The sequence below is a fragment of the Rana temporaria genome, chromosome 10, assembly GCF_905171775.1.
Source record: "Rana temporaria chromosome 10, aRanTem1.1, whole genome shotgun sequence".
NCBI classification, from domain to species: Eukaryota; Metazoa; Chordata; class Amphibia; order Anura; family Ranidae; genus Rana; species Rana temporaria.
The window spans coordinates 103,385,354-103,410,815 of NC_053498.1; the positions used below are offsets into that span (position 1 = coordinate 103,385,354).

Below are 25,462 nucleotides of genomic sequence, written 5' to 3' on the forward strand. Positions count from 1 at the left end.
GGGGGGGGGGGGGGGGGGGGGGGGGGGGGGGGGGGGGGGGGGGGGGGGGGGGGGGGGGGGGGGGGGGGGGGGGGGGGGGGGGGGGGGGGGGTGGGGGGGGGGGGGGGGGGGGGGGGGGGGGGGGGGGGGGGGGGGGGGGGGGGGGGGGGGGGGTGGGGGGGGGGGGGGGGGGGGGGGGGGGGGGGGGGGGGGGGGGGGGGGGGGGGGGGGGGGGGGGGGGGGGGGGGGGGGGGGGGGGGGGGGGGGGGGGGGGGGGGGGGGGGGGGGGGGGGGGGGGGGGGGGGGGGGGGGGGGGGGGGGGGGGGGGGGGGGGGGGGGGGGGGGGGGGGGGGGGGGGGGGGGGGGGGGGGGGGGGGGGGGGGGGGGGGGGGGGGGGGGGGGGGGGGGGGGGGGGGGGGGGGGGGGGGGGGGGGGGGGGGGGGGGGGGGGGGGGGGGGGGGGGGGGGGGGGGGGGGGGGGGGGGGGGGGGGGGGGGGGGGGGGGGGTGGCCTCACTAGGGGAAACACTGATCCTCGGTTCATACATTGTATGAACCGAAGATCAGCATTTCCCCTGCTGACAGGAACGAGAGCTGTGTGTTTACACACACAGCTCCCGTTCCCCGCTCTGTACCGAGCGATCGCGTGTGCCCGGCGGCGATCGCGCCCGCCAGGCACACGCACGGGAGTCGGGGGCGAGCGGGGGGCGTGCGGGTGGCTGGGAGAGAGGACGTCATATTACGTGCTCTCGCCCAGCAGAGCCACCTTGTGGACGTATTTCGACGGTGCGGCGACGGCAAGTGGTTAATCAGCCATGTCATCTTTTTATTACCTCTTAAAACGTAGATCCAATATTTTCCACTTCCTTTACCAGAGTAATGCTGCGTATACAAAGTCAGAGTTTCCGATGACAAATGTTCGATGTGAGCTTTTGGTTGGATATTCCAAACGTGTGTAGGCTCCATCGGACATTTGCTGTCAGAATTTCCGACAACAAATGCTTAAGAGCTGGTTCTCAATTTTACCGACAGTTCCAATGTTCTTGTAGGAAATTCCGATCATCTGTATGCAATTCCGGCACACAAAGATCCTACGCATGCTCGGAATCAATACGACACATGTTCGGAATCATTGAACTTAATTTTTCTGGGCTCGTTGTAGTGTTCTTGACGTTCGGAATTTCCGAAAACATTTGTGTGACCGTGTGTATGCAAGACAAGTTTGAGCGAACAATCCGTCGGGAAAAAATCCATGGTTTTGTCGTCAGAATGTCCAAACGTGTGTACGCGGCAAAACAGTGTTGTTTGTTCTGCTGTGAAATCACATAATGGTGTTCTCACCTTGTAAACATGATAGTCTTAAGCTGGGCATAGATGGTTAGTATTTTTCGTTAAGCAAAAACTAAGAGATTCCTTCATCCACACAAGTGAGATCAATGGAGGAATTCCCGTCACGCCATTGTATTCTGATATCCACTGTTGTTACTCATAGAGTAGCAGCCAATCACATTTATTATAGATCCATATTCATCAGAAGAAAATACAATGTTTGGGTACTAGGCATGGCCCCTTTTTTAAGGGATTGTGACAATATGAAGATCTCCCCCCATCATCTTCCAGGTAGAAACCTGAAAGAAGTTTTTTTTTGTTCATTATCCCATTTTTTTTTTCATTTCAAATGCATACATATAACATATCAAAAATACTTTTACAGGGGAACATTAAAGAAAAACATTTTAACCCTTTCTATTTGATACAAACAACACAAATGGTTTTACTTGAGTTTCACCTCAGTTCTTCTGATTAAACCCAAAATGTTACTTTTGTTTTTGTGTTATGTATTTTTGTTAGTGTATCATTGATATGAACTTTCCAGATCAAATGCACTTAGTTTTTGGGGAATCAAAAGGCATGTTATCAGTGTAGTGAGGAATCAAGGGGCTTCCAGTCTCCCATACAATTGTCCAATATGTGATATTCCAGGAAGATGCAGACAGCTGAACTTATTTTGTGGTTTGGAAGATCAAATGAGAGTTGAGTAATCCTCACAACGTATTCATTTTAACCGCTTCAGCCCCATAAGATTTTGCCCCCTTCCTGACCAGAGCACTTTTTACAAGTTGGCACTGCGTCGCTTTAACTGACAATTGCGTGGTCATGCAACGTGGCTTCCAAACAAAATTTGTGTCCTTTTTTCCCACAAATAGAGCTTTATTTTGGTGGTATTTGATCACCTCTGCATTTTTTATTTTTTGCGCTATAAACAAAAGAACAGCGACAATTTTGAAAAAAACAATATTTAATATTAATATTAATATTTATTTTACTTTTTGCTATAATAACTATCCCAATTTTTTTTTAAAACAATTTTTTCTTCAGTTTAGGCCGATATGTATTCGTCTATACATTTTTGGTAAAAAAAAATCGCAATAAGAGTATATTGATAGGTTTGCGCAAAAGTTATAGCATCTACAAAATAGGGGATAGAATTATGGCATTTATATTATTATTATTTTTTTTACTATTAATGGCGGGAATCTGCGATTTTAATCGGGTCTGCAACAAATCGGACACTTTTGACATATTTTTCGGGCCATTGACAATTTTACAGCGATTAGTGCTATAAAAATGTACTGATTACTGTAAGAATGGCATTAGGGTTAACACTAGGGGGCGATCGGGGGGTTAAATGTGTTCCCTCTCTGTGTTCTAACTGAAGGTGAATGGGACTGACTAAGGGAAATGACGGATCGTGTCACGAGCGATCGTAGGTGCCCGGCGTTCATTGCGACCGCCAGGCACTCGCAGCGGCTCCGGGGGTGAGCCTCCGGCGGCATGCGTGCCCCTAGTGGCCACAGGGCGAAGCAACGTAACATAACATCGTTTCGCCCAGCCGAGCCATGCTGCTGTAGTAAAACTGTGGCGGCTGGTCGGAAAGTTGTTAAAGAGTTCCTATGTCTAAGCACTTAGACATATTGAGTAAACTACATATCTATCAATCAAGCTGGCTTTTTTTCCAGTTCCGATGGTCCGATGTTGTGAGAATAGGTTTTTGGGTTGATTTGCTAAAGGAGTCCAAAATCTTCAACCAGTGAATTGTAACCATGTTCTTTTTTTAATAACCAACCAAAATGAAATTATTTAATGGAAATTTACATGTTAGAGTGAATCTTCATTCAGTTTATTAAATGAAGATTCTCAACTCCTTTAGTAAATCATTAATATATTTTAAAGCACCTCTGACACTTCTGGGTAATCTTATGAATCTTCCAATATAAATGTATTGTAAAGCAGTAGAATGTAGCATACAGAATCCACTTGACACGACAACTACTGACATGTTTCCTCCATCACTGGAGCTTAATTAAAGAGAAATAATTCCAAGTTCTAAATTCCAGATTCTGAGTTCCAAACTCCAAATTCAGAATTTCAAGTTCTTAATCCCAAATTCCAGGTTCAGAATTCTAAATTCCGCATTCAAATTCTAAGTTCCAAATTCCAATTTCCGAAATTCCAAGTTTTGGATTTAAAGTTCTGAATTTGAGTTCTGAATTCCAAATTTAGAGTTCCGAATTCCAAAGAGTTCTGAATTTCGAATATCAAGCTTCAAATTCTGAGTTCTGAATTCCACATTTTGGATTTCAAATTCTGAGCTCAAAATTTTGAATTCCAATTTCCGAAATCCAAATTCCGAATCCCAAAATTGTATTTCTAAATTAAAATTCAAGGGGGTGGGGGGTGGTAATAGGGCAACGGGTCCACCCCCATGCTTCTCCTTTTCTCCTTTTTCTTGTTTGTTATTTAGATGGCCTAGGAGAATTAAAGAAGAGTAGATGCTGCGGTATAGATCCATTTCTTTATTTAAAGTGGAGGTTCATCCAAAAGTGAACCTCCGTTTTTTGGAACCCCCCCCCCCCTCTGGTGTCACATTTGACACCTTTCAGGGGGGAGGGGGTGCAATACCTGTATAAAACAGGTATATGCACCACTTCCGGGTATTGACTCCCGTGGGAGTCTGGCCCCTCCACGTCACCCCCCCGTTGTGTTCTGGGAAACACTTGGCTCCCAGAACACAACGGGAACCATAGGAACTGCACAGCGTGACTCGCTTCGGCGGACGTGCTGGACAGGTAAGGGTTAATTTTTAAAAGTCAGCAGCTGCTGTATTTGTAGCTGCTGGCTTTTAAAAAAAAAATTTGCAGGTGAACCCCCACTTTAAGTGCATGTTAGAGGATAGATCCATTTGTGTAATTATATGTATTTTTTTATGTATCTATGTGTATTTTGAGAATGTTTGTACTTTCTTGAATGACTTGCAAACTGTCTTGCAAAGTATGTAAGAATTTTTTTACTTATAAAAATTTGATAAAAATAATTTAAAACTAAATTCCAATTTTCGCATTCTGAATTCTGAGTTTCAAACTCCAAGACCCAAATTCCAAATTCAGAATTTTGGATTCCAAGTTCTGAATTGCATTTTGCAAATTCAAAATTTTGAGTTCTGAATTCCAAATTCCGAGTTTCAAATTGAATTTTGAATTCTGAATTCTGAAATTTGAGTTCTGGATTTTTTTAGAAGTACATATTCCTAATTCCAAATTTTGAATTCTCAGTTCCAAATTCCAAATTTTGGATTCCGAATTCGGAATTCCAAATTCCAAACTCTGAATTCCAAACTCAAGTCCTGAATGCTGAGTTCTGAAGTCTAAATTCTGACACTTGAATTCCAATTTCTGAACTTAAACGTCTGAGTTTCAAATTACAAATTACAAGTTCTGCATTCCGAGTCCCAAATTCAAAATTCTGTGTTACGAGTTCAAATGACAAAATCGGACTTCTGAATTCCAAATGTCAAATTCAAGCTCCAAATTCTGGAAATTATTAAATAGGAGCATCACCCTTATCTTAAAGTGGCATTTCACTCTCTCAATCAACGTTGACTATTTTTAATCCTTTAGCTGCCAGTTTAAGTAAATAGATAGGAAAGTTTATCATATTTACTTGTTTTACATTTTTTTACATTTCCTTACTTACTTAATTGTTTCCAGGACTAGGCAAATTATGTCATATATCTCAGGAGTCTTCAGGAGGGAAATAGGGGAGAAGGGGTTTTCTCAGCTAAGCACACCCTCCTGCCTGCATGCCTGATCTAAGGGCAGATGGATTCTGGGAAGTAAATACTACTTGGATCATCTGCTCTTACTCAAGAATGTCATAGCTAGGAAAGCCAGGGGTGGTTTTCAAAGGGATTTCTCAGCAAAATAAAACTGTGGTATTCCAATGCAATGTACTTTCACTTTAAATATTTCAACAAAGAAATATTTAGAAATGGTTAGCTATTGCAACCTTTGTATATATATTTTTTTCCCTCCCTATTCTTCCCACAGTGGCCATTTCTACCAAGATCCAATTCACACCTGAGTGATGCGCTTATGTGTGTTTTTTCATGCATTTGTCACGTGATAGCATAGAGAAGTTCATTCACTTAAATGGGCTGCCCTACATAGTCTGTCACCTGAGGCAAAGACAAAAAATCTATGAAAAGAATTCATGGACAGCCGCACACCAAAATAAACCTAAAAAGGTAGCCTTTATTGGTGTAAAAAGGATAAAAAGCACTACAAAACACAGCACAGCAAGCAGTGGGGTAAAAAACTGACGCGTTTCGCACAATCAGTGCTTAGTCAATCAGCTATGACTAAGCACTGATTGTGCGAAACGCGTCAGTATTTTACCCCACTGCTTGCTGTGCTGTGTTTTGTAGTGCTTTTTATCATTTTTACACCAATAAAGGCTACCTTTTTAGTTTTTTTTTGGTGTGCGGCTGTCCATGAATTCTTTTCATTGATTTTTTGCCTTGTGCATTGCCAGAACCCACGGTCCTTGAGGAGGACATTGATTGCTTATTGCATTTGCCTGGAGCGGCGGTCTCTTTCTCTTTACCTGAGGCAAAGACCCAGTAATAAAACAAGTTAATTCAGTGCCTTGGACGAAGATGCCAAACTGCCAAAAATCCCTAAACAGGTCCCTGATGTCTAATTTTTGAGACACATAAAGGGACCGAGGACAAATTCTCCAGTCCCTTTCTTTGCAGCCTCAGTTGCATTGGGCACTGACTGGAATGGTACCAGCTAAATAGAGAAAAGCCAATGTAGCACCAATATTTAAAAAGGGCCCAAAATACATCCTTGGGAATTTCAGACCAGTTAGCCTAATATCAATAGTATGTAAGCTCTTGGAGGGGATGATAAGGGACTATATACAAGATTTAATAATGAGAACGGTATCATTGGCAGTAATCAGCATGGATTCATGAAGAATCGTTCTTGCCAAACCAATCTATTAACCTTCTATGAGGAGGTGAGTTCCCCATAAACGTTTACTGTACAAAATAAGGTCCATTGGCATGGACCATAGGGTGAGTACATGGATTGAAAACTGGCTACAAGGGTGAGTTCAGAGGGTGGTGATAAATGGGGAGTACTCAGAATGGTCAGCGGTGGGTAGTGAGGTCCCTCAGAGTTCTGTGCTGGGACCAATCCTATTTCATTTGTTTATAAACGACCCGTAGGAAGGGGTAAACTGTGAAATCTGTGTATTTGCGGATGATACCAAGGTAAGCAGGGCAATAACTTCTCCACAGGATGTGGAAAACTTACACAAAGATCTTAATGGGGTGGGCAACTACATGGCAAAAGAGGTTCAATATAGAAAAATGTAAAATAATGCATTTGCGTGAAAAAAATATGAATGCAATCTATACACTGGGGGGAGAACCTCTGATTGAATCTAGGGTGGAAAAGGACCTGGGGGTCCTAGTAGATGATAGGCTCAGCAATGGCATGCAATGCCAAGGTGCTGCTAACAAAGCAAACAGAATATTGGCATGCATTAAAAAGGGGATTACTTCCAGAGATAAAACGATCATTCTTCTGCCCTACATGACTCTGGTCCGGCCCCACCTAAAGTATGCTGTCCAGTTCTGGGCACAAGTCCTCAAGAAGGATGTACTGGAAATGGAGAGAGTACAAAGAAGGGCAACAAAGCTAATAAAGGGTCTGGAGGATATTAGTTATGAGGAAAGGTTGTGAACACTGAACTTATTCTCTCTGGAGAAGAGACGCTAGAGAGAGGATATGATTTCAATTTACAAGTACCATACTGGAGACCCCACAATAGGGATAAAACTTTTTGCGGAAGGGAGATTAACAAGACACGTGGCCACTCATTAAAGTTAGAAGAAAAGAGGTTTAACCTTAAACTACGTAGAGGGTTCTTTACTGTAAGAGCGGCAAGGATGTGGAATTCCCTTCCACAAGCGGTGGCCTCAGCGAGGGGGCAGGAATGGTTTCAAGAAACTATTAGATAAGCGCCTGAATGACCACGACATACAGGGATATACATGGTAATACTGACATATAATCACACACATAGGTTGGACTTGATGGACTTGTGTCTTTTTTCAACCTGACCTACTATGTACAGTAACTATAAATGGGAAGTGCTCTGTGCTGAGCAGGTTCCTGTTCATTCACAAACTGAAGCATAGTGTGTTCAATCAGGAAAGGAAGGGGGCGATAAATTACATATTAACCGGCCTCTTCACATACAAAGTGCAGTGTTCAGGGGTGCACTGTGTACAGAGCGAAGGGTGTAGGGGTGCGCTGGGTACAGAGTGCAAGGTTTAGGGTTGCACTGTAAATAGAGTGCAGGGTTTTAGGGTTACACTGTGTACGCTCCCAGAAGGCAGCTTCTCCTGACCTTACAGGATCGAGTCTGAAAGAGTGACTCCTCCCCAGGGCTAGAACTGCATCCAGTAGTAATCGGCGCATGTACCTAGCAGCAGAACCTGTGGCTCCTGGATACAGACAGGCAGGGCTTCCACCTCCAGCCAGCCTCCAGCTTCAGTTCCAGGACCTGTCATCTGCTTTTCCCCCGGCTCCCTTTCTTCCTCCGCAAAGGCAGCAAAGGTAAGCCCCTTGCACAGGGCTATTTTCCACCTCCCCGAGTACCATTGTCGGCCGTCCTTTTCAGGACAAGCCGTGGCGGCGGCCCTCACACCACCTCGTGGAACTAATCGGCGGCTGCGAGCTTAGGAAAGACCGCGGCTTCACCCGCGGCCTAGCGGCTCGCCGCTTTTTCACCTCCAGTAACCTCCATAAAAACTCCCAAAACAGGATACAATCTCCCCCCACCCCTCTAACCATCACAGCCATCTCTGAGCAGCCTCCGCCCGCACGGTCTGGTTGCCCAGCCGCACACCCCCCGGCTGGGACACCTGATTCCTTCAACGGGCGGCCATCTTGGTACACCCCTGCAATTGGGGTATCCCCACCACTCACCCCCCTTCTAACCCACAACCCAAAAACTGCCTATTAGGTACCCCCCTCCCCTTTCCCCCCTCCCCCCCTAAAGGTCACCACCACGGTTTTCTTTCAGCATTTTTGATCCAGGGATACGTCCGATCGCCCCCAGGGGGTCAGGAAGGAATTTTTTCCCTTGCCACGGCACATTGGCATAGCACGGACAGGGGTTTTTCGCCTTCCTCTGGACCAAAAACCAGGGAGGTGAGGATTGAACGAATCGTCCCTCCCATCATTCCTGAAACCCCCCCCCCTTTGCTAGACATCTGCCCCCAGTACGGTAGCGGCTATGACTAATCTGAGATACTCGGCAGCAATCATTCGGGGACTAAAGCCGTTGGCCTCAATATTACCAGTCGCTATCAAAAAAGCCTTAAAGACTGAACGACTGTTTAGAATCGATCGACGATTGACAGTCAAACACCACATCCCCGTATTCCACCCAAAGCGCATATTATGCGCTCTGGTCAACACAAGATCGGCAGTAAGACACCGACTAGAAATCCATGATCTCATCCTACAATGCGATTTAGACTGCCTCTTTATTACAGAAAGCTGGCTTACAGCCGACTGTAACACCATCCTTGGTGAACTGGTGCCAGAAAATTATCACATCATAACTGAAAATAGAGTGGGGCAAAGAGGAAGTGGCCTGGCAATGATCCACAAGACTCATCTTGCGATCACTAAACCAGTCCTTCAAAACCCACTTCTATTCATGGAAACCCTCTCTCTACAACTTCAAACAAATCCCCAGGAGACCACTCACATTCTACTCTGCTATAGACCACCGGGTCTAAAATCGCAGTTTCTCTAATCGTTAACAGAGTTCATCTCCACTTAAACCCTAAACAGCAAACATCTTTTGCTGCTTGGGGATTTCAACCTGTGGGCCAACTCCTCACAGGATCCGGTGGCCGACGCTTGCATCGACCACCTGGAAGGACTAGGGCTGCAGCAGCTAGTATGTGGGCCCACACATGCTTCTGGTCACACGCTCGATCTTATTTTCAGACAGGATCTGGAAGAAAAAATTCTCAAAAATGAGCCGTTACCATGGACAGACCACCATGTAATCAAGTTCATTATTATCAAAAATGCCCCTTTAGTAAAAACATCAAAACCAGTGACAACGCACTGGACTAGATCTCAGAAGAAGCTCCATTCGGAGCTCTTCAAAACAACATTAGGGAACAAAATAAAAACAATCCAACTACATCAAACAGCCACAGAAACCCTGGATGCTATCAACACGGCCCTACTACAGTCAGCCGACTTAGTAGCGCCAAAACGCAAAACTTGCATCCGGAAAAACAACTCCAGCTGGTTTAATGACCAGCTGTCGTTGCTGAAGCAAGAACACAGAAGAACGGAAGCCGCCTGGAAAAGATGCTCTTCAGAGGAAAACCATGCCATCTACAAGCGAATAACAAAAAAATACCACAAAGAAATCTTCAAACCCCCAAAAAAAATCACTTTTCCAATGCCATCACAAATGCCCTAAACCGCCCCCACGAACTCTTCAAGCTTGTCACCCAGACCAGTCTGTCTTGAAGCCCCCAATTCTGATACCCAAGAATTTTGCGATGAATTATCGGATTATTTCATCAACAAAATTGAAGGAATCCGTGAAAGCATTCGGCAAAACAGTACCCCCCTCAACCGTTCGCCCAATACCCACATAAATTCACTGCACTCAACGAAGTTCACTCTTAAACCCATCTCCATCGATGCCACAAAAATATCATCGGTACTCTGCGTAATAGCACAGCGCCTAATGATATCATCCCCACCAAACTGCTGAAGGAATGTGCCGGTATTCTGGCACGGCCTATCACGCAGCTCATAAACCAGTCTTTCAATGAAGGCATAGTGCCTTCCCAGTTGAAACAAGGTATAATCAAACCCATCTTAAAGAAACCCACCCTAGACCCAAAACATCGTCGTCCCATAACAGGCATAAACGTCTTCTCCAAGGTAATGGAGAAAGTAGTGGTACAACAGATGCAACAGCATCTGGATACCCATAATTTGCTTGATCCATTTCAATCAGGATTCCGTCCCGGGCACGGGACGGAAACAGTATTGCTCAAAATAAGGGATGCTCTCTAGGCCGCAGACGAAGGGTGCAGGGTTTAGGGTTGTGAGGTGTACAGAGTGCATGGTTTAGGGGTGCACTATGCATAGTGTTCCACAGCTGATACAATAGGTAGGTTCAATTAGGTAGGAAAGCCATAAAGTCCCAGACTACCAGGCAATACCTGTGCTGTCAGATGTCCAGCCCCTTACTCTTCTGGTCCCGCCCCCTGCTCATCTGGTCCCCCCCACAGCGCTCCCCTCCTCCCCCTTCGGCTAGCTGTGCAGTAAGTGGGTGGGTTGAATAAAGGCATAATACTCAGTTGCAACATGACCCTTCTCAATTATTATTCTTCTGGTCTTCCGTTCCCCCACTCTTCATCCTGCCAGCTGCTATGGGGAATCTATTCAGGATGGAGAGCAGGGGAAGGGAAGGGAGAGCAGGGGCAGGGATCGTTTTTTTCTATCGGTTAGGAATCCATCGGTTAAATTTAAAACAAGTTGGCTTTTTTAAAATCGTTAGCCCCTTTTCCTGATTTTTTGCTGTGACATCCATGTTGTGACCAGTTTTTATTAAAAGGAACAAATTTTTATCTTTGGAGTGCGGCCGTCCCGGTTCTTTCTTATACATTTTGGCTTTTTTATAACCGATGGTTAAATAACCGATGGCGCCCACACACGATCGGTTTTGACCGATGAAAACGGTCCATCAGACCATTCTCATCGGTTTAACCGATCGTGTGTATGCGGCATTATTCTGCACTGAGAACAACGCATATCCAGATTATACTACTGTTCCTGGGGATGGGAGGCTATCTGCAGGTGTACGCTGCGAATCCCGACCATGCTGATCAGACATAGCAGAGACAAGAGCATACATCTGCCCATAACTGATAATGTCCTTGCAGAGTGAACATATCCCCCAAACGATCATCTATGCAATGCACATGGGACCTTCGCCGGGGGACATATCCCCACTCAGCATACATCTCTCTCCAACCTCAAGTATTTTTCCACAACTAGACGGGACTCAACTAGCGTCAGTCTGCCCCAGTCAGCTCTTTAGAGCAGGCTGTGGGAGTACTAACATTGAGTGACACTATAACAATACATATTAAATACATCTTCGTAAAATTACCACAACAGCCCCGAGCCCAACCTTTTTGAAGCCATTTAGAGCCTCAAGCTCTAATCATGTGCTTAAAAAAATAAACCCCCCATGGAAATCCATGCCTCCGACGCCCTGCATGGAGATTAGGGGCGGGTGCATGGAGATTAAGGAGCCACCTCTGTCTGGAACACAGTGAGAAAACACCATCTGAGGGGGAAATGCACTGGCAATACAGCCTTCCCAGGATACATTTTTAAGGCTCTGGTTACATCACCAGTGCCTCACTCAACTAGGAAGTGGAAAAATAGTAACAAAAAAAAAATGTTTGTTTACCTAATGACTGTATGATGATTTCATATCAGCATGCAGAGCTTTGTGCTGATGTGAATTTTAGTGAAAGTGGGAAAAGGTCAATTTTAAGTCTGTTTCAGTAAAGTGAGGAATTAAAAATGGAAAATAAGGCCAGTATAACCTATAGGTTTGTAAGTACTTTTACTCAGTATATTTAACGGGTTAGGCATGGGGAGGTGACAGGGTCTCTTTAATATATTGTCTTTACTAATATTCACAACATGCTGAAGTTCTAAGCATATACCTGTACTTTTGTGTTTTCACAGATCATAGGAAGCTGTCACAATGAAGAGTAAATGCTGCAAGATACTGTCAGCCATTGTCAGTCGCTTGTTTTTTGGCCTTCATGGATCCATTATGATACTTTTACTAGTATCGATAACAGATAATGATAATTACTTTCTACTATTAAGTTTCGTTTTTCTATTGTTCGTTGAGATGATCATCACGCTAAAGAAAGCTAAGAAAGGAGAATGGAAATGGTATGATCAGCTAATATAAGTTTATTAAGTTAAGTTACTTATTAAAAATAATGAAATTGTTAAAAAATAATTTCCAATGGCAATCAAAGCATGTAAAATAATTTACCATTACTTAAGGCAGTGTTTCTCAATTCCAGTCCTCAGGCCCCCCCAACAGGTCAGGTTTTCAGGATTTCCATTATTTTGCACAGGTGATTTGATCAGTTTCACTGCCTTAGTAATCACCACAGCCTTTTCATCTGAGGGAAATCCTGAAAACCTGACCTGTTGGGGGGGCCTGAGGACTGGAATTGAGAAACACTGACTTAAGGTGACCATTGACAAAAGTTTTGACAGATTTGGGCAAAAATGCTCCAGATTGTAGCTTAAATTAGTTGACTATTTTATGCTAATGTTGTCTTTTAATATTATTATTTCTACAACAAGCTTACTCCCTACCCTACCAACTGTACCTTTCACCAAGCACTAGTTATTTTTAATCCATGCAAAATATCCATTTACTGATTCAGGGACAGGCAGGGTCTCATTTCCCCTTTTTTCCTGATCTGCACTGTCTGAGAGTTCTTCTTGCAGTGCCCACGTCACTTCCTACTGATGTTGATGCTTTATATTGGCTGCCAAAAGTGGCCATCACAGGCTACGCAAGGTGTCCCCAGTCTTCTAGCGGCAATGTATCCTGATATGAAGTGCAGCAGCTACAGTGCAGCTTCCATTCACCATTTTCAATCACTGGTAAGGGTGCCACAGATCTTCATATTAGAGCAGATTTAGGTAAGTAATTTTTTTTTTGGTTAACTAATGAATGGCTAGGAAAAAAAGATTTTTCCCCAGGAGATGGGCTTTACAGAGCAATTCCACACTAACAAGCGAAACCAATCAGTAGCTACAATTATTTTTCTAGAGACTGCAAACATGCTAAAATCAGAAACTCCAACTAATTAATCATAATCTGAGTTTCCTCTAATTTACTGCTACCAGATTTTACACAGAAACTGTTGGTGGAGGGTTTGCTTCCCAAAGCTTGCCCTGTGTAACTTCCTCTCTCTCTTTCATAAACGGCTCTCTCTTTCAGTTCAGACTCAACCCAAACACATCCCCGGACACAACTTAACTTCAAACTTCCATTCAGGTCTAAAACTGAAAGGTGGCTCTAGGAAACGCTTTGATACTTTAGCGTGACAGTAAGGATCCTACAATGGGTGCTTTTGGGAACATCCCTCCTGAATGACATACTCATAAGCAAAATATTTCCAAATGACCAAAAACAAAAGAAGCTGGTTTGGGCACAGAAGAAATCAGCTTTCTTTGTAATGTACAAATATTTACAGCATGACTCTGCAGGAATAAACTGTTTGCTATCACTGTAATGGCACATTTTGATTTTGTGAAAGTGGAATATTTTTGAACAGAACAGAATGCAAAATGGAAACAAACATGAGACACAATAATCGGAAACCAGAAAGTGAAAAAGAAAATTGATGCAGATATACAACAGTGCAATCAACATTTCCCTTGATGATCTGGTCTTTTAAGTCTTTATTTTATACAAGAATGGTTGAATAACACCTTCCATGATGGTTGGTGTTCATCTACTGTAGGTTCAAGTCATCCCAGACAGGATTATCGCCAGTACTGTTTGTGGATAAACAGTATATGAGATCGGTTTTCTTGCCAAAGAATTCGTATTTCTGCCAATTTAGAGATTTTTCAATAAACTACAGAAGACTTAACTATATGTGCTGCTTCTCCTTTCCCCTCTCTGAGCTCTGCTGTACAGAAGACTGTATTAAGCTGATCCTACGTCAAATGTAGGTATTTACACTGCTTAAAAAATACATGAGTTGCATTGATTTGTTTCTTTTTATTTCTGTAGGAAGTTGAGATTAAAATTAACCTGTATATTGTCGTTGGTGGGCAAAGCAATATGTTCACTTTAAATTTGAAACAGAACTCCAAACAAGCAGGTAAACACAGATAAAAATATATGTAAAATAGCTGTTTTGTAATTCTGTGCAGACAATTTTCTGATCGACGCACCCCTGCAACACAATACAAAAATCTTGACCTCCATGGCGGAAGAACAGTTTGTTGAAAACAACATCATATTAAATGTGATAAAACAAATATCAAACCAAAGTGATTTAAAAAAATTAGAGCACCAGAGACTGTTTGACCGGAAACCCAAGAGAACCTTCCTATGCAGGCTGAAAGATTATTTTAAAGTGTTACTAAACAACAGTAAAATCAGTCTGTATATACTGTAACACATGCTTGTTATACTCACTGTGGAACCTAAGGGGTTAATCCTCTGCATTGTGTATAAAGGCTGTGTGATCATGTATGCACAGTTCCTCCTCTTCTTCCACTGACTCCAGAACATGTCTGGATAGTACAAAGTCTTTGGAGTCAGGCTGCACATGCTCAGTTTGGTGTGTATTGCTAGGGAGTTTTTTTTTCTCTTAGGAGGGTGCATGTGATCAGCACAAGGCCTATCAGCACTGTCTAGACAGAAGTTCAGGGGTCCTGGATCATGATAGGACAGCTCTGTGCAGTACGAAAACTCCTTCTACAAGCTTTACCAAGAACGCCTCCGTCGCAAGGCGGTCCTCCTCTCCGGGGGGCGATTACTATTTAAATGAGGCGCGCTCCCGCGCCGGCCGTACTGCGAATGCGTGTGACGTAATTTTCCCGACGTGCAGCGCGCGAACGTAATTTACGCCGGGCTTTGTGGATTGCGACGGGACAATAAAGTTGCGACGGGTGAAAAAAAAAATACGCGCCGGGAAAAAAAATTCAAATTTAAAAAAAAAACGCGGCGATCGAAAAAAAGGTCTGGTTTTACATGGTGGACTAACTTTCCACATTGTAAAACCAGCCCTAATTTTGCGCAAGCAAATCGGAACTTACGCAGAAACCACAATGCTTAAAAGCTTTGTGGATCTGCTTAAGTCCTCATTTGCATACGCAAAGCGGCATTTCAATGAGAAATGCCCCCAGCGGCGGATGCGGTACTGCATCCTAAGATCTGACAGTGTAAGTGTCTTACAGATGTCAGATCTTCTGCCTAACTTTGGAAAAATCCTTTTGAGGATCTTTCCAAAGTTAGGCACAGAGATACGCAGGCTGAACAGCAGTTCCGCCTGCGTATCTCTTTTGAGAATTTGGCCCTATATTCTGCTGATGAAAAAATGAATCTAGCCGTTTATTTTTACTAAAATAATTGCATTTCCATGTTCTGTGTACTGTGGGAGACCAGATATAGTGAATGTAGGGTCCTGGGTTTAGTAACACTTTAAGCAATTCATACTGATCAGGTGTTGAATTTAACCTTTTTCTAACGCTGCAAGTCCATAATGAAGGAGGACTGGTTAGCCTGCACAACACGTTGGCTACTCCTGTGACTTTTTAGCATGGCAAATAAAGATGTACTGGACTTGCTAAACATCTGTGGCTTTGTCATCTTCTGATCATATTTATTATTAGTGCAACAGTGACCTCTGCTAGTCCCAATTGCTTTTAGAGAGCTCCCCTTAGTCCAAATGAGAAAATTACTCTTCAAATTCGGGTAAAGCCCTCCACCAACACCTCCACCTCCTTCATCCCCAATATACATATGGGGACAGTGCTGTATGTGTTACATGGAGATTTGGTACCTGACAGAACATTCAAGTTAGTTAGAAATTATTTCCACTGACCTTATATGTGGACCTAAGTTGAGAGCTATTTTAACTCCTGTCTCCACTGCATCCAGACAGAGACTCTGCTCTCCAGAGCTGTCCCAATGTGCTATCTCCAGAGTCAATGTCCCATGGATTTGTTGTGCATTGTTTTTTTGAGTATTGATCCCGACACGACTGTACTGATATTGACTGATCATTTTACTTGTTACTGTATGTCCAAGCATTTCCAATACGATATCAATAAGCTGCTGCAATCACCAAATTATTAGCGGAAGAGTTTTCTGTTCACCATGGAGCACCCCAGAGAATAAACTGTGATCAAGGAACAGATTTTAAGAGCAGGCTCATCAAACTGCTGTTTGATCTGCTGGGCATTAAGAAGTCAAGAACAACCACCCTCAAGGAGAGCCACAACCTGAGAGGTTTAATCTTGACATGTTGGGGACCCTTCCTTCATAAAGAAAACTGTATCGGTGCAGACACAACTCCACTGGGGTGCATGCCTACAATAGTACTGAGAACGATGCGACTGGATATTCCCCTTATAGGCTTATGTTTGGGAGAGAAGCTTGTCTGCTAGTGGATTTGGCCTTTGGCACCTCCCTAGACAGAACAACAGCTACAACTCACAGAGGCTATGTGGACAGGCTCCATGAGAACCTAAAGATAGTCTATGAGAAATCTTTCTAAGTTTATGATGCCAGAATTCAGCAGGATTAAGGGAAGTTATGATCTGAGAGTTCGAGCACATGACTTACAGCCTGGAGACAAGATGTTGCTAAGAAATTTGGGACCTCCTGAAAAGCACAAGTTAGCTGACTGGTGGAGGTCTCAACAATAAATCATCTGCAAGAAACTGTCTGGCATACCTTTACACCAAATCTGCTCTGATGGGAGGACAGGGCCTCTGATGATTTGGCATCAAAGCCAAGGGTTCCTTTTTTCAAATAACAAACATATACTTACCTCCACTGTGCAGCTCGTTTGGCATAGTGGCCCCGATCCTCGTCTTCTGGGGTCCCTCGGTGGCTGTCTCGGCTCCTTCCCGCAAGAGCTAACCCCCTTCTGGGAAGCGCTCTCCCAAGGGGGTTAGCTTGCAGTCACGCTCCAGTGATCGACTGTATCACTCGGCCCCGCCCCCGGGATGCTGCGTCATTGATTTGATTGACAGCAGCGGGAGCCAATGGCTGCGCTGCTATCAATCATCCAATGAATGGGCCGAGAAGAGCAGAGAAGCCCGTTTACGACTTTTTCAAGGGCTCAGGTAAGTAAAAGGAGGGGGGGTGGGGGGCCGCTAATCGTCGGATGCTTTTTCACCATAATGCATAGAATGCATTAAGGTGAAGAAACATGTACCTTTACAACCCCTTTAACTTGGAAACAGTGGTGTGTGGCCAGAGTTTGCAGGCGCTATCTTATATGTGCTGCTTAAGAGAAGAGTGCTGATCAGAGACTGCTGCTGCCATCATATTCTGTGCTACATGTGAGGGCACCTGGATCCTGAGAGCCCATACTGGGGTTCAGTGTTTCACTTGCCGTTTGTGGCAAAAGACTGTGTCCATCAGCATACCCCTGACCATCAGGTGAGGACCATTGGTTGTTAATGGTTACTACTGCTGCAAGCTAGTTTGTGAGAGAGGAATGGCTGGAGGCAAGTAGGTGTATAGGAAAAAGACTGGGCTGCTGCTGCTGGCTGAACAGAACTCTGTCATAGCTGTCCATAATCAGAAGAGACTGCTCATCATGTAGTGTGAGGTGTGAGGTGTGATTTGGATACCTGGCTTGATCAGAGTGTACTAGGGAGCACTCCCACCATAGAAGGAGGGGAAGGAGGGACTGTCATAGCACTCCCACCACAGAAGGAGGGAAAGGAGGGTCTTTTTTTTTTAACAGAAGGATATTTATTAGAAGAAAAAAAAGAGTACCATTGTACATGTGAAGAGCTGTAGACAGTACATGAAAGTAGAACGCATCAACTAACAGAAAACAATTGGATCATCTGATAGCCAGGAGGTACATCAATAGACAGAGTAAATCAAATAAAAATATGAGTTTTAAACTCAGGGCACGAATGTATACACATATATGTCAGGACTTCCCAGCCACCCACTCGACCTGGGGGGGGATGAAATGTAGCACAGGGCAGTAGGCATCTGGGGGGTGGGGGAAAGGAACCGGCAACAAGACCCCAATCCACAAACTATACCATGAGGCGTCGAGGCTCCACCCATGTCAACCATATTTTCTGAAACTTTGTAGGGCAGTTGCGACCTATGTATGTAAGCTTATATAGTGGGAGTGCATCATTTACCAGTTTTCTCCATGCAGAGATCCGGGGCAGCTCAGACATCTTCCAATTAAGCAAAATAGCTTTCCTCGCGTAATATGCGCAGTAGAAAATAAACAGTTTTGTATGTGTATTTGTGGGCAGATTATCCGTCACACACAAAAGAAGTATCAGGGGATCAAGCCCGATGGGTACTCCACTAATTAACCCAATGTCAAGGAGGGACTGTCTTAGCACTCCCACCACAGAGGGAAGTAAAGGAGGTACTGTCTCAGTAGGATTGAAAGATAGCGATCACAACTTCTATCCCTGTATGACTTGAGCTTGACTTTTACTGAATCAGAGTCTTTGACGCATCCAAATCCCACTTTCCTCTGAAGCCCAATCCACATTCGTATTGCGCTCCAGAGGCTCCTTGCCACCTGTTTTAACCCCATTTCTGCTGACAAACACAATGAAACAGTGGCTGCTTGAGGTACTTCCCCATTTACTTAAATGTTGCTTGCCACCTGCCGATCGCTACATGTCAAGTAAACTTTGCCAAGCAAAGCATTGTGACTTTGGCATGCAAACACCCTTATCCGTTGCCTATTGCAGCTTAGGGGGGTGGCTCCCAACCGCATGCCTAAATGAGGTCTTTGGTTGCACAAGTTAACGTTTTGTGCGCTGGCAACCTTGCCGCCCAACATTTTTTTTATATCATTCACTGGCCAGTGTGACTAAACAGGAACTGTTATAGCATTTTAGGGCTGTTTTTATATACTGTGGCTAAGTAAATGTTATTCAGAATATTGCAGGTGTTTGACCAGATCTCTCAGAGCAACATTTTTGGCTTATTAATTGTTTGTGTTGTTTGTATATGTACACTTGCTAATCCTCTCTACTTTGAGGCTATGCTTGGCTCAATTAATTATTTGAAATACCTAAAGTTTGTTGATAAGTGTTAGGTGAGTGAGGTGTGTCATCTTGAGGTGTACAGAGAAATCACAAAACAATTTAGAGTTTTTTCTGGGGGTAGCGCTAGAGAAGTGTGTGGGTTAATTTCAAAGGGTTGCCTAATGATAGGGACAGATTATAACAGAGACAGTTAAGGGAGCTGCACAATTTACACTTTTTCAGTAAAATACCAAAGCTGAGAACTGTCAGTACAAAGATGAATCATCACTCTATTTTCTCTGTCCTCATGTGCACTTCAGCAGAGCCTGATCAGCTCTTGTAGCCCTTGGCACGATTTACATAAGATTTGGAAAGTAAATTCCAAGGAAACAAGGTACAAAATACATTCACACAACACCGATAGTGGCATTGCACTTAAATTAATTCAAGGGTTTTGTCATAAAATATCCTTGAAGGAGGTAGGGTGGCATGTTAACATGACACAATCCTTTATCCAGAGATAACACCTGATACTGCATAACATTCCTTATATTGGATATTAAAGTTTGTATAAAGACAAAACATTTTCTATCATTTTGGATAGAGTGAGATGGACGAGCCCCCACTTGTAGTGCTTATCCCCGTAGGATCCGCTTGATATGATGGGTTCTCTGTTCTGCCACCACTCTTTCAACTGCTCAGTTTCCACTGGCACATGTGGTTTTATGTTGAAGACTGCTCACACCTGTGTGACTTAAATGTTATTATGCTACCACTATATAAAAGTGCACAGAAAATAGGCCAAAAGCAACTGGATGGTAAAGAAAACAAGTGTATTAAGGCAAGGCAACACAAGGGCATTTTAGGTCTCTTGGGATCGTGTGGCCTGCCTGAGAGGACCTGTGGGGAGGTTTCTTGGAGACAGCGGCCGTATTGCAGAGACCCAGAGACACTCATCCGAGCATCAGGGGACCAGATTCACCCAGCGGAGCTGAACGGATCGACTGGCCCAGCTGACAGAGAAGCAAGTTGCAGTCACCGGACAAAGTTACTACACGGAGCCCCGATCCAGTGGGTGAGCGGGTCACGGCCCACAGTTTGTTAAAGTTTCACACGCAGGGGCAAGGGGCAGAGCAATTGACACTGAGGCCTATCTACTTTGACGTCTCGAGCAATGTTAAAATAGTTGTTACAGCTACACCAGGAGCATTTTCACTTCAGCTTAACTCACCAAAACTGTGGATTACAAATCACAAGGAACCACTTTAGCTAGCGAAGAAAAGAAGATCCAGGACTAAGTACTTTAAGTGAGATCTCACGCATAGTTTATAAAGTAGGGGGAGCTCCCAGGTATATATATATAAAGTATACTGTTTTCAAATTGTTTTTATTGAAATCCATTGTGCTGTCGTCTTATGTTGGGATGACAGCACAATTACTGTAATCACTTATTTGCATATTTTACAGTAAAATATATCTCTGGTTAAGTATCCAGTTGTTGTGGCATACTGTTTTCTCCCACCAGGTGCAGTCAGTGGATCCTGGGGTGACAATACAGGTATTTTGTACTGTCTTACATTGTATTGTATTGCATTGCATCACAGCTGTGCCAAGGGGATTGAGCCAAGTTAGTGGGGTTTATTGGTAGAGTGCAGGCCCAAATCAAACCAGCAGCTCCTTCGGGGGTCAGTGCTACATATATGATAGCAGTAAAGGAAGTCTCACATTAACTCTGCAATAACCAATCAAAGAAAGTGTCCTGGAATGTGTGCAAAGTGCTCCTGAAAGGGGTACCCCTGGAAGTTGGTTGTGTTATACCTGGTTCCTAATGTGCTTCTCCCTTACAAAACACCCTGATCTCTCTAGAGGGAAAAGCCCTGTTTCCCTTTTATCAGCAGTGATTCCTGGATGTTATAATTTTTAACTGTATTCTTTCCCCATGAGCAGCGCTCCTTCAGGACTACATATCCCTTTGCAGCTGCTGTGTTATCAGTCTCCATCTCCCAAGCCCTGTTGTTGCCTGGAGGGAAAATAACTAGCGGGATATTTCACACAGCCCACTCTGCTCACAGCCAGCAGGATAGTTGTGGGAGTGAAAGAGAAAGCACGCTGCACAGTCACCCTGTCGCTGTACAGTGGAGGGAGGGGGCGAGCGGGTGGAAGATCACACAGTCAGCAGACACTGGGCTACAATACTATTCAGCTGGAGTCCCAAAAGCACAATATAGGCCACTTGCCCCATGGACTGTCCACCCAAATACAGGAATGTTTTAGTAGAAAAACATGAGCTTGCACCTAATAGCAGTGCCTTATATTTAAAAAGAACCCTCACATGGTTGTAAGCAGGTCTAAAACTGTGCTACAGAAGTGACCTACATCTGCTCTGTTCTAGGTTTTCCCCCATGGTGTTTATATATCTGTGTTCCGTTCTTCCGTCGATTTTTATCATTGAACTGGGTCTCCTAGAAGTCAGAATTGGATTAAGCAATACGACACATCATGAGTGTATGGACAGTGTATGTATCTTTTAACTACAAACATATATTATTAACAATTTTATGACTCTGTATCTCTGCAAAACATGCACATTTCCCTAGATTTTAAAAATTCTGCAAGTGCAGAAAATGACATGTCAATCTGTAAAAAATTTGGAGAGCTCCAATCTTCCTTTAGTGAACGAAACACTGCATCTGACTGCCACACTGAAATCCTAAGCAGTGTTGTCAGCCCTGTCTGCGTTCTCCTCTACTGGTAAGGGATTTTATTGCAGCAGGAGTAGCACTGTCAGCTCACTACAGGAAGTGTGTAACTTGATGGATTTAGGTAATTTACTATATGTGCAGCATATAGATAATATAATTGCCTTTTTTAATCATTAAAGGCCTTCAAAAAATTTTGGAACATATGTAGCAAACAGAATTGTAAATGAGCTTGTACCTATAGCAATAAGCCAAACTTTTTCAGCAATGCTGCCAGGGCTGGCCCAAGACATTGTGCTGCCTGGGTTCAAGAATGAAATGCTGCCCCCTACTGCCCCCCAGAAAAATCACGCCCACCAATAGGCTCCCACATCCATTATTTTATTTTGACAAATAAAACTAAAATTGAATGTACTGTATCAGGAAATCAGATTTACATGCAGCAGTGGTGGTGGCAGGAGGTTAAGTCCAAGGGTGGTGGTGGGGGGTTCAGTCTGAGACAACATGTTTTGTGGTCTAGTCTAAAGCAGTGGTTGAGGTGGTGGGGAGGGGTGTTCAGACAGGCAGATGTGGTGTGGGGGTGGTTCAGAGGCAGTGGTGATGGTGGTGGTGGGGTTCAGTCAGAGGCAGTGGTGATGGTGGTGGTGGGGGGGTTCAGACAGAGGTGGCGGTGGTGGTGGTGTGTAGGGGGGGGTTCAGTCAGAGGCAGTGGTGGGGGGTTTAGTCAGAGGCAGCGGTGGTGGCCGTGGGGGGATCAGACAAAGGCAGCAGTGGTGGTGTGTAGGGGGGGGTTCAGTCAGAGGCAGTGGTTGTGGGGGGTTTTAGACAGAGGCGGTGGTGGTGGGGTTCAGTCAGAGGCAGTGGTTTTGGGGGGTTTAGACAGAAGTGGCAGTGGTGGTGGGGGGTTCAGAGAGAAGTGGCAGTGGTGGTGGTGTTTTAGTCCAAGGCAGTGGTGGTGGTGGGGGGGGGGGGGGATTTAGTCCAAGGCAGTAGTGGTGCAGTGTTCAGTTAGGGCAAGTAAATTTTTTTTTTTGGAGGTTTAAGAGCCTTTCCTAAATGATATGCCTATGTTCATAACAATCCCTTTTGTATCAGCATTGAGTATCAGAAATATCAGCACTGAAGTGGAGATAGTAAGAAGGCTGCTTTACTAACAATTTCAATGAAAGCACACTTAGTAGATGTTGTTTGAGAAAAAGTTGTTTTTGTCAGTCATTAAAGGAAATCTGTGTTGAAAGAAATAAGTAGACTACCATGCTGACCTCCGTCTGAAAATAGCTTTAAGGAATGTTTTTTTTTTTTTTTTTTTATATACATTGCCACCCTATTCACTTGAATGGACTTCCCTAACAAAACACACATTAATACTCCTTTAGGATGTCAAGATCTGAATGTGCCCTGAATGTGAGGGAAAATCAAAAATTTACAGTTGTCACTGGAACAGGCATAGTTATCCAATACATTTTCCAGTGACAACTGTAAATTTTAGATTATATTAGATATTCTTATGCCCTGTACACACAACTGTTTTTCTCAGGAGGAAAAAAAACAAAGTTTTTCCTGATGGGATTCCTCTCAAGCCTGCCCTGCATACACACGTTCAGGCCAAATACCGCCCGTCCAAAGCGCGGTGAAGTACACGACGTACGACGGGACTATAAAGGGGAAGTTCCATTCAAACGGTGCCACCCTTTGGGCTGCTTTTGCTGACCTTCGTGTTAGTAAAAGTTTGGTGAGAGACGATTCGCGCTTTTCAGTCTTCGTGCTTTTCAGTCCGTTACAGTGTGACGAATGTACTATCTCCATTACGAATGCTAGTTTTACCAGAACGAGCGCTCCTGTCTCATACTTGATTCTGAGCATGCGTGTTTTTTCCCTTCGGAAAAGCATACACACGGCCGGTTTTCCCGACGGTAAAAGGTCCGCCGGGAATTCTGGCGGGAAAAAAGAAAACTTGTTCTCTTTTTTGCAGTTTTCCTGTTGGGAAAACTGCGATGGAGCATACACACTGCCGGGATTCCCGGCCAAAAGCTCTCATGGCAGTTTTCCTGCCAGGAAAACTGGTCATGTGTACGAGGGATGATGAGGGAAATTTTAATGGTGACAATTTTCTAAGAGACTATTACTTTGGAGAGCTCTCCTCTCACTTCTTGTGTCTCAAGACATAAAGTTAAGAAAAATCAACCCAATGATACACTAAATGCAAAAAAAAAATTACCAGGGGTAACCCTTCCCTTTTCTATTTTAAACCAACAACAACAAAAATGTTTTAGCCTTAGATACCCTTTAAAAGTTTAAATATCGTATGGAAACTCAATCCCTACCCAATATCTATAAAACAAAGTACATTTAACAGCAGCTTTGGTTTGAAAAGTGAAACAACTTTAGCTTTCTTAGTTCAGAGTCACACATATAGAAATATTTTTTCCCCAAACTAAAAACTACCGTTCTGCTCTCTTTCAGGTCTACAATGAATATTCAAATGAGTTTCAAGCCATGGAGGAGCTACTGATTTTGGTCCTGGTCATAGGACGCTGGTTGATGCCAAAAGGTCACCTGAGCAGAGACCAGCTCTGTCAGCTTCTCTTGACTTATATTGCGCTGGGGGCAGACATACTTGATGTTTTACAACTAATCAAGGAGACAAAAATTAACACTAACAAGTCTGTAACTATTGTTGGTTTGTGTCTTTTTTCCTGGGCAATCCTGCAATTCACAATAGTACTCACTCAGACAGCATCACCAACATCTCAAACAACAAGCCAGTCGCATTCAACAACTGACCGAAAGAGACCCAGCTTGCCCTCATGCTGCTCAAATGAAGTGTGGAGCGTTATCGTCACCATTGGGATGCAAGATGGACCGTTTCTTGTTTACAGAGTTTATTTGGCCACTGCAGAGGGAGTTTTTAATGACTCCATGACCTTTTTTATTTGTAAAAATGCTTTGACAGTTATAATTGAAATCTACAGAGTTGCAATGTTTCTGGGCAAGGATAGGTGTAAAAGGAAAACACTTCAACATACTGCTGTAACTAACCAAACAGATAATGCTGAAACCGAGATTACGTAATCAGTGATTGATTCGTTCATATCTTAAGCCATGAGCTAATTTCAGTTTATTGCCCCTAGCTAGTTTAATAGTGCATTAATGCATGAGCGTCAGTGGGGGGACTTGTATCAAGCACTAGCAACAGAACTGGACTCAAATCAAGCTGCCCCTTATTTTCCAAAGCCTTTGAAGTAAACAGAATAAATGGTATTTATCGATATTTGTGACCCCTGTGCTTTTAGTACTAGGCAATCAATTGGGACAGGTTAGCACAGGTATAAAACAAAATTAACACTGCAGATGAGACAGATTTTTACCGATATGAGAAAGATTTTTACTTCAGAAACACAATAAGGCCTCTTGCACACAGTACTGGTTTGAGCATTGGCTTTTCTGCATGTTCCAAGCGTTTGTTTTGCGCACGTTCATGCATTTGTGCACATGCACATTCCTAGGGAAAATCTATAAGCATTTATGCTCATATGCACGTATTTGCGTACAGCAGTGTA

The 25,462-nt window shown here is 43.8% G+C and overlaps 1 protein-coding gene across 1 annotated transcript in view; it reads left to right on the forward strand.

Annotated features, from left to right (window-relative positions):
• The window catches only part of LOC120915414 (transmembrane protein 26-like), a 44,251-nt gene extending 19,078 nt beyond the window's left edge, over nt 1–25,173 (forward strand). Inside the window, exons 2-4 of the mRNA XM_040325894.1 lie at nt 12,145–12,360; nt 21,596–21,719; nt 24,366–25,173. Of these exons, the coding sequence (XP_040181828.1) occupies nt 12,164–12,360; nt 21,596–21,719; nt 24,366–24,974 (930 nt within the window). The 5' untranslated portion in view covers nt 12,145–12,163 and the 3' untranslated portion in view covers nt 24,975–25,173. The remainder of the gene's footprint in view (nt 1–12,144; nt 12,361–21,595; nt 21,720–24,365) is intronic.
• Nucleotides 25,174–25,462: the final 289 nt, after the last annotated feature.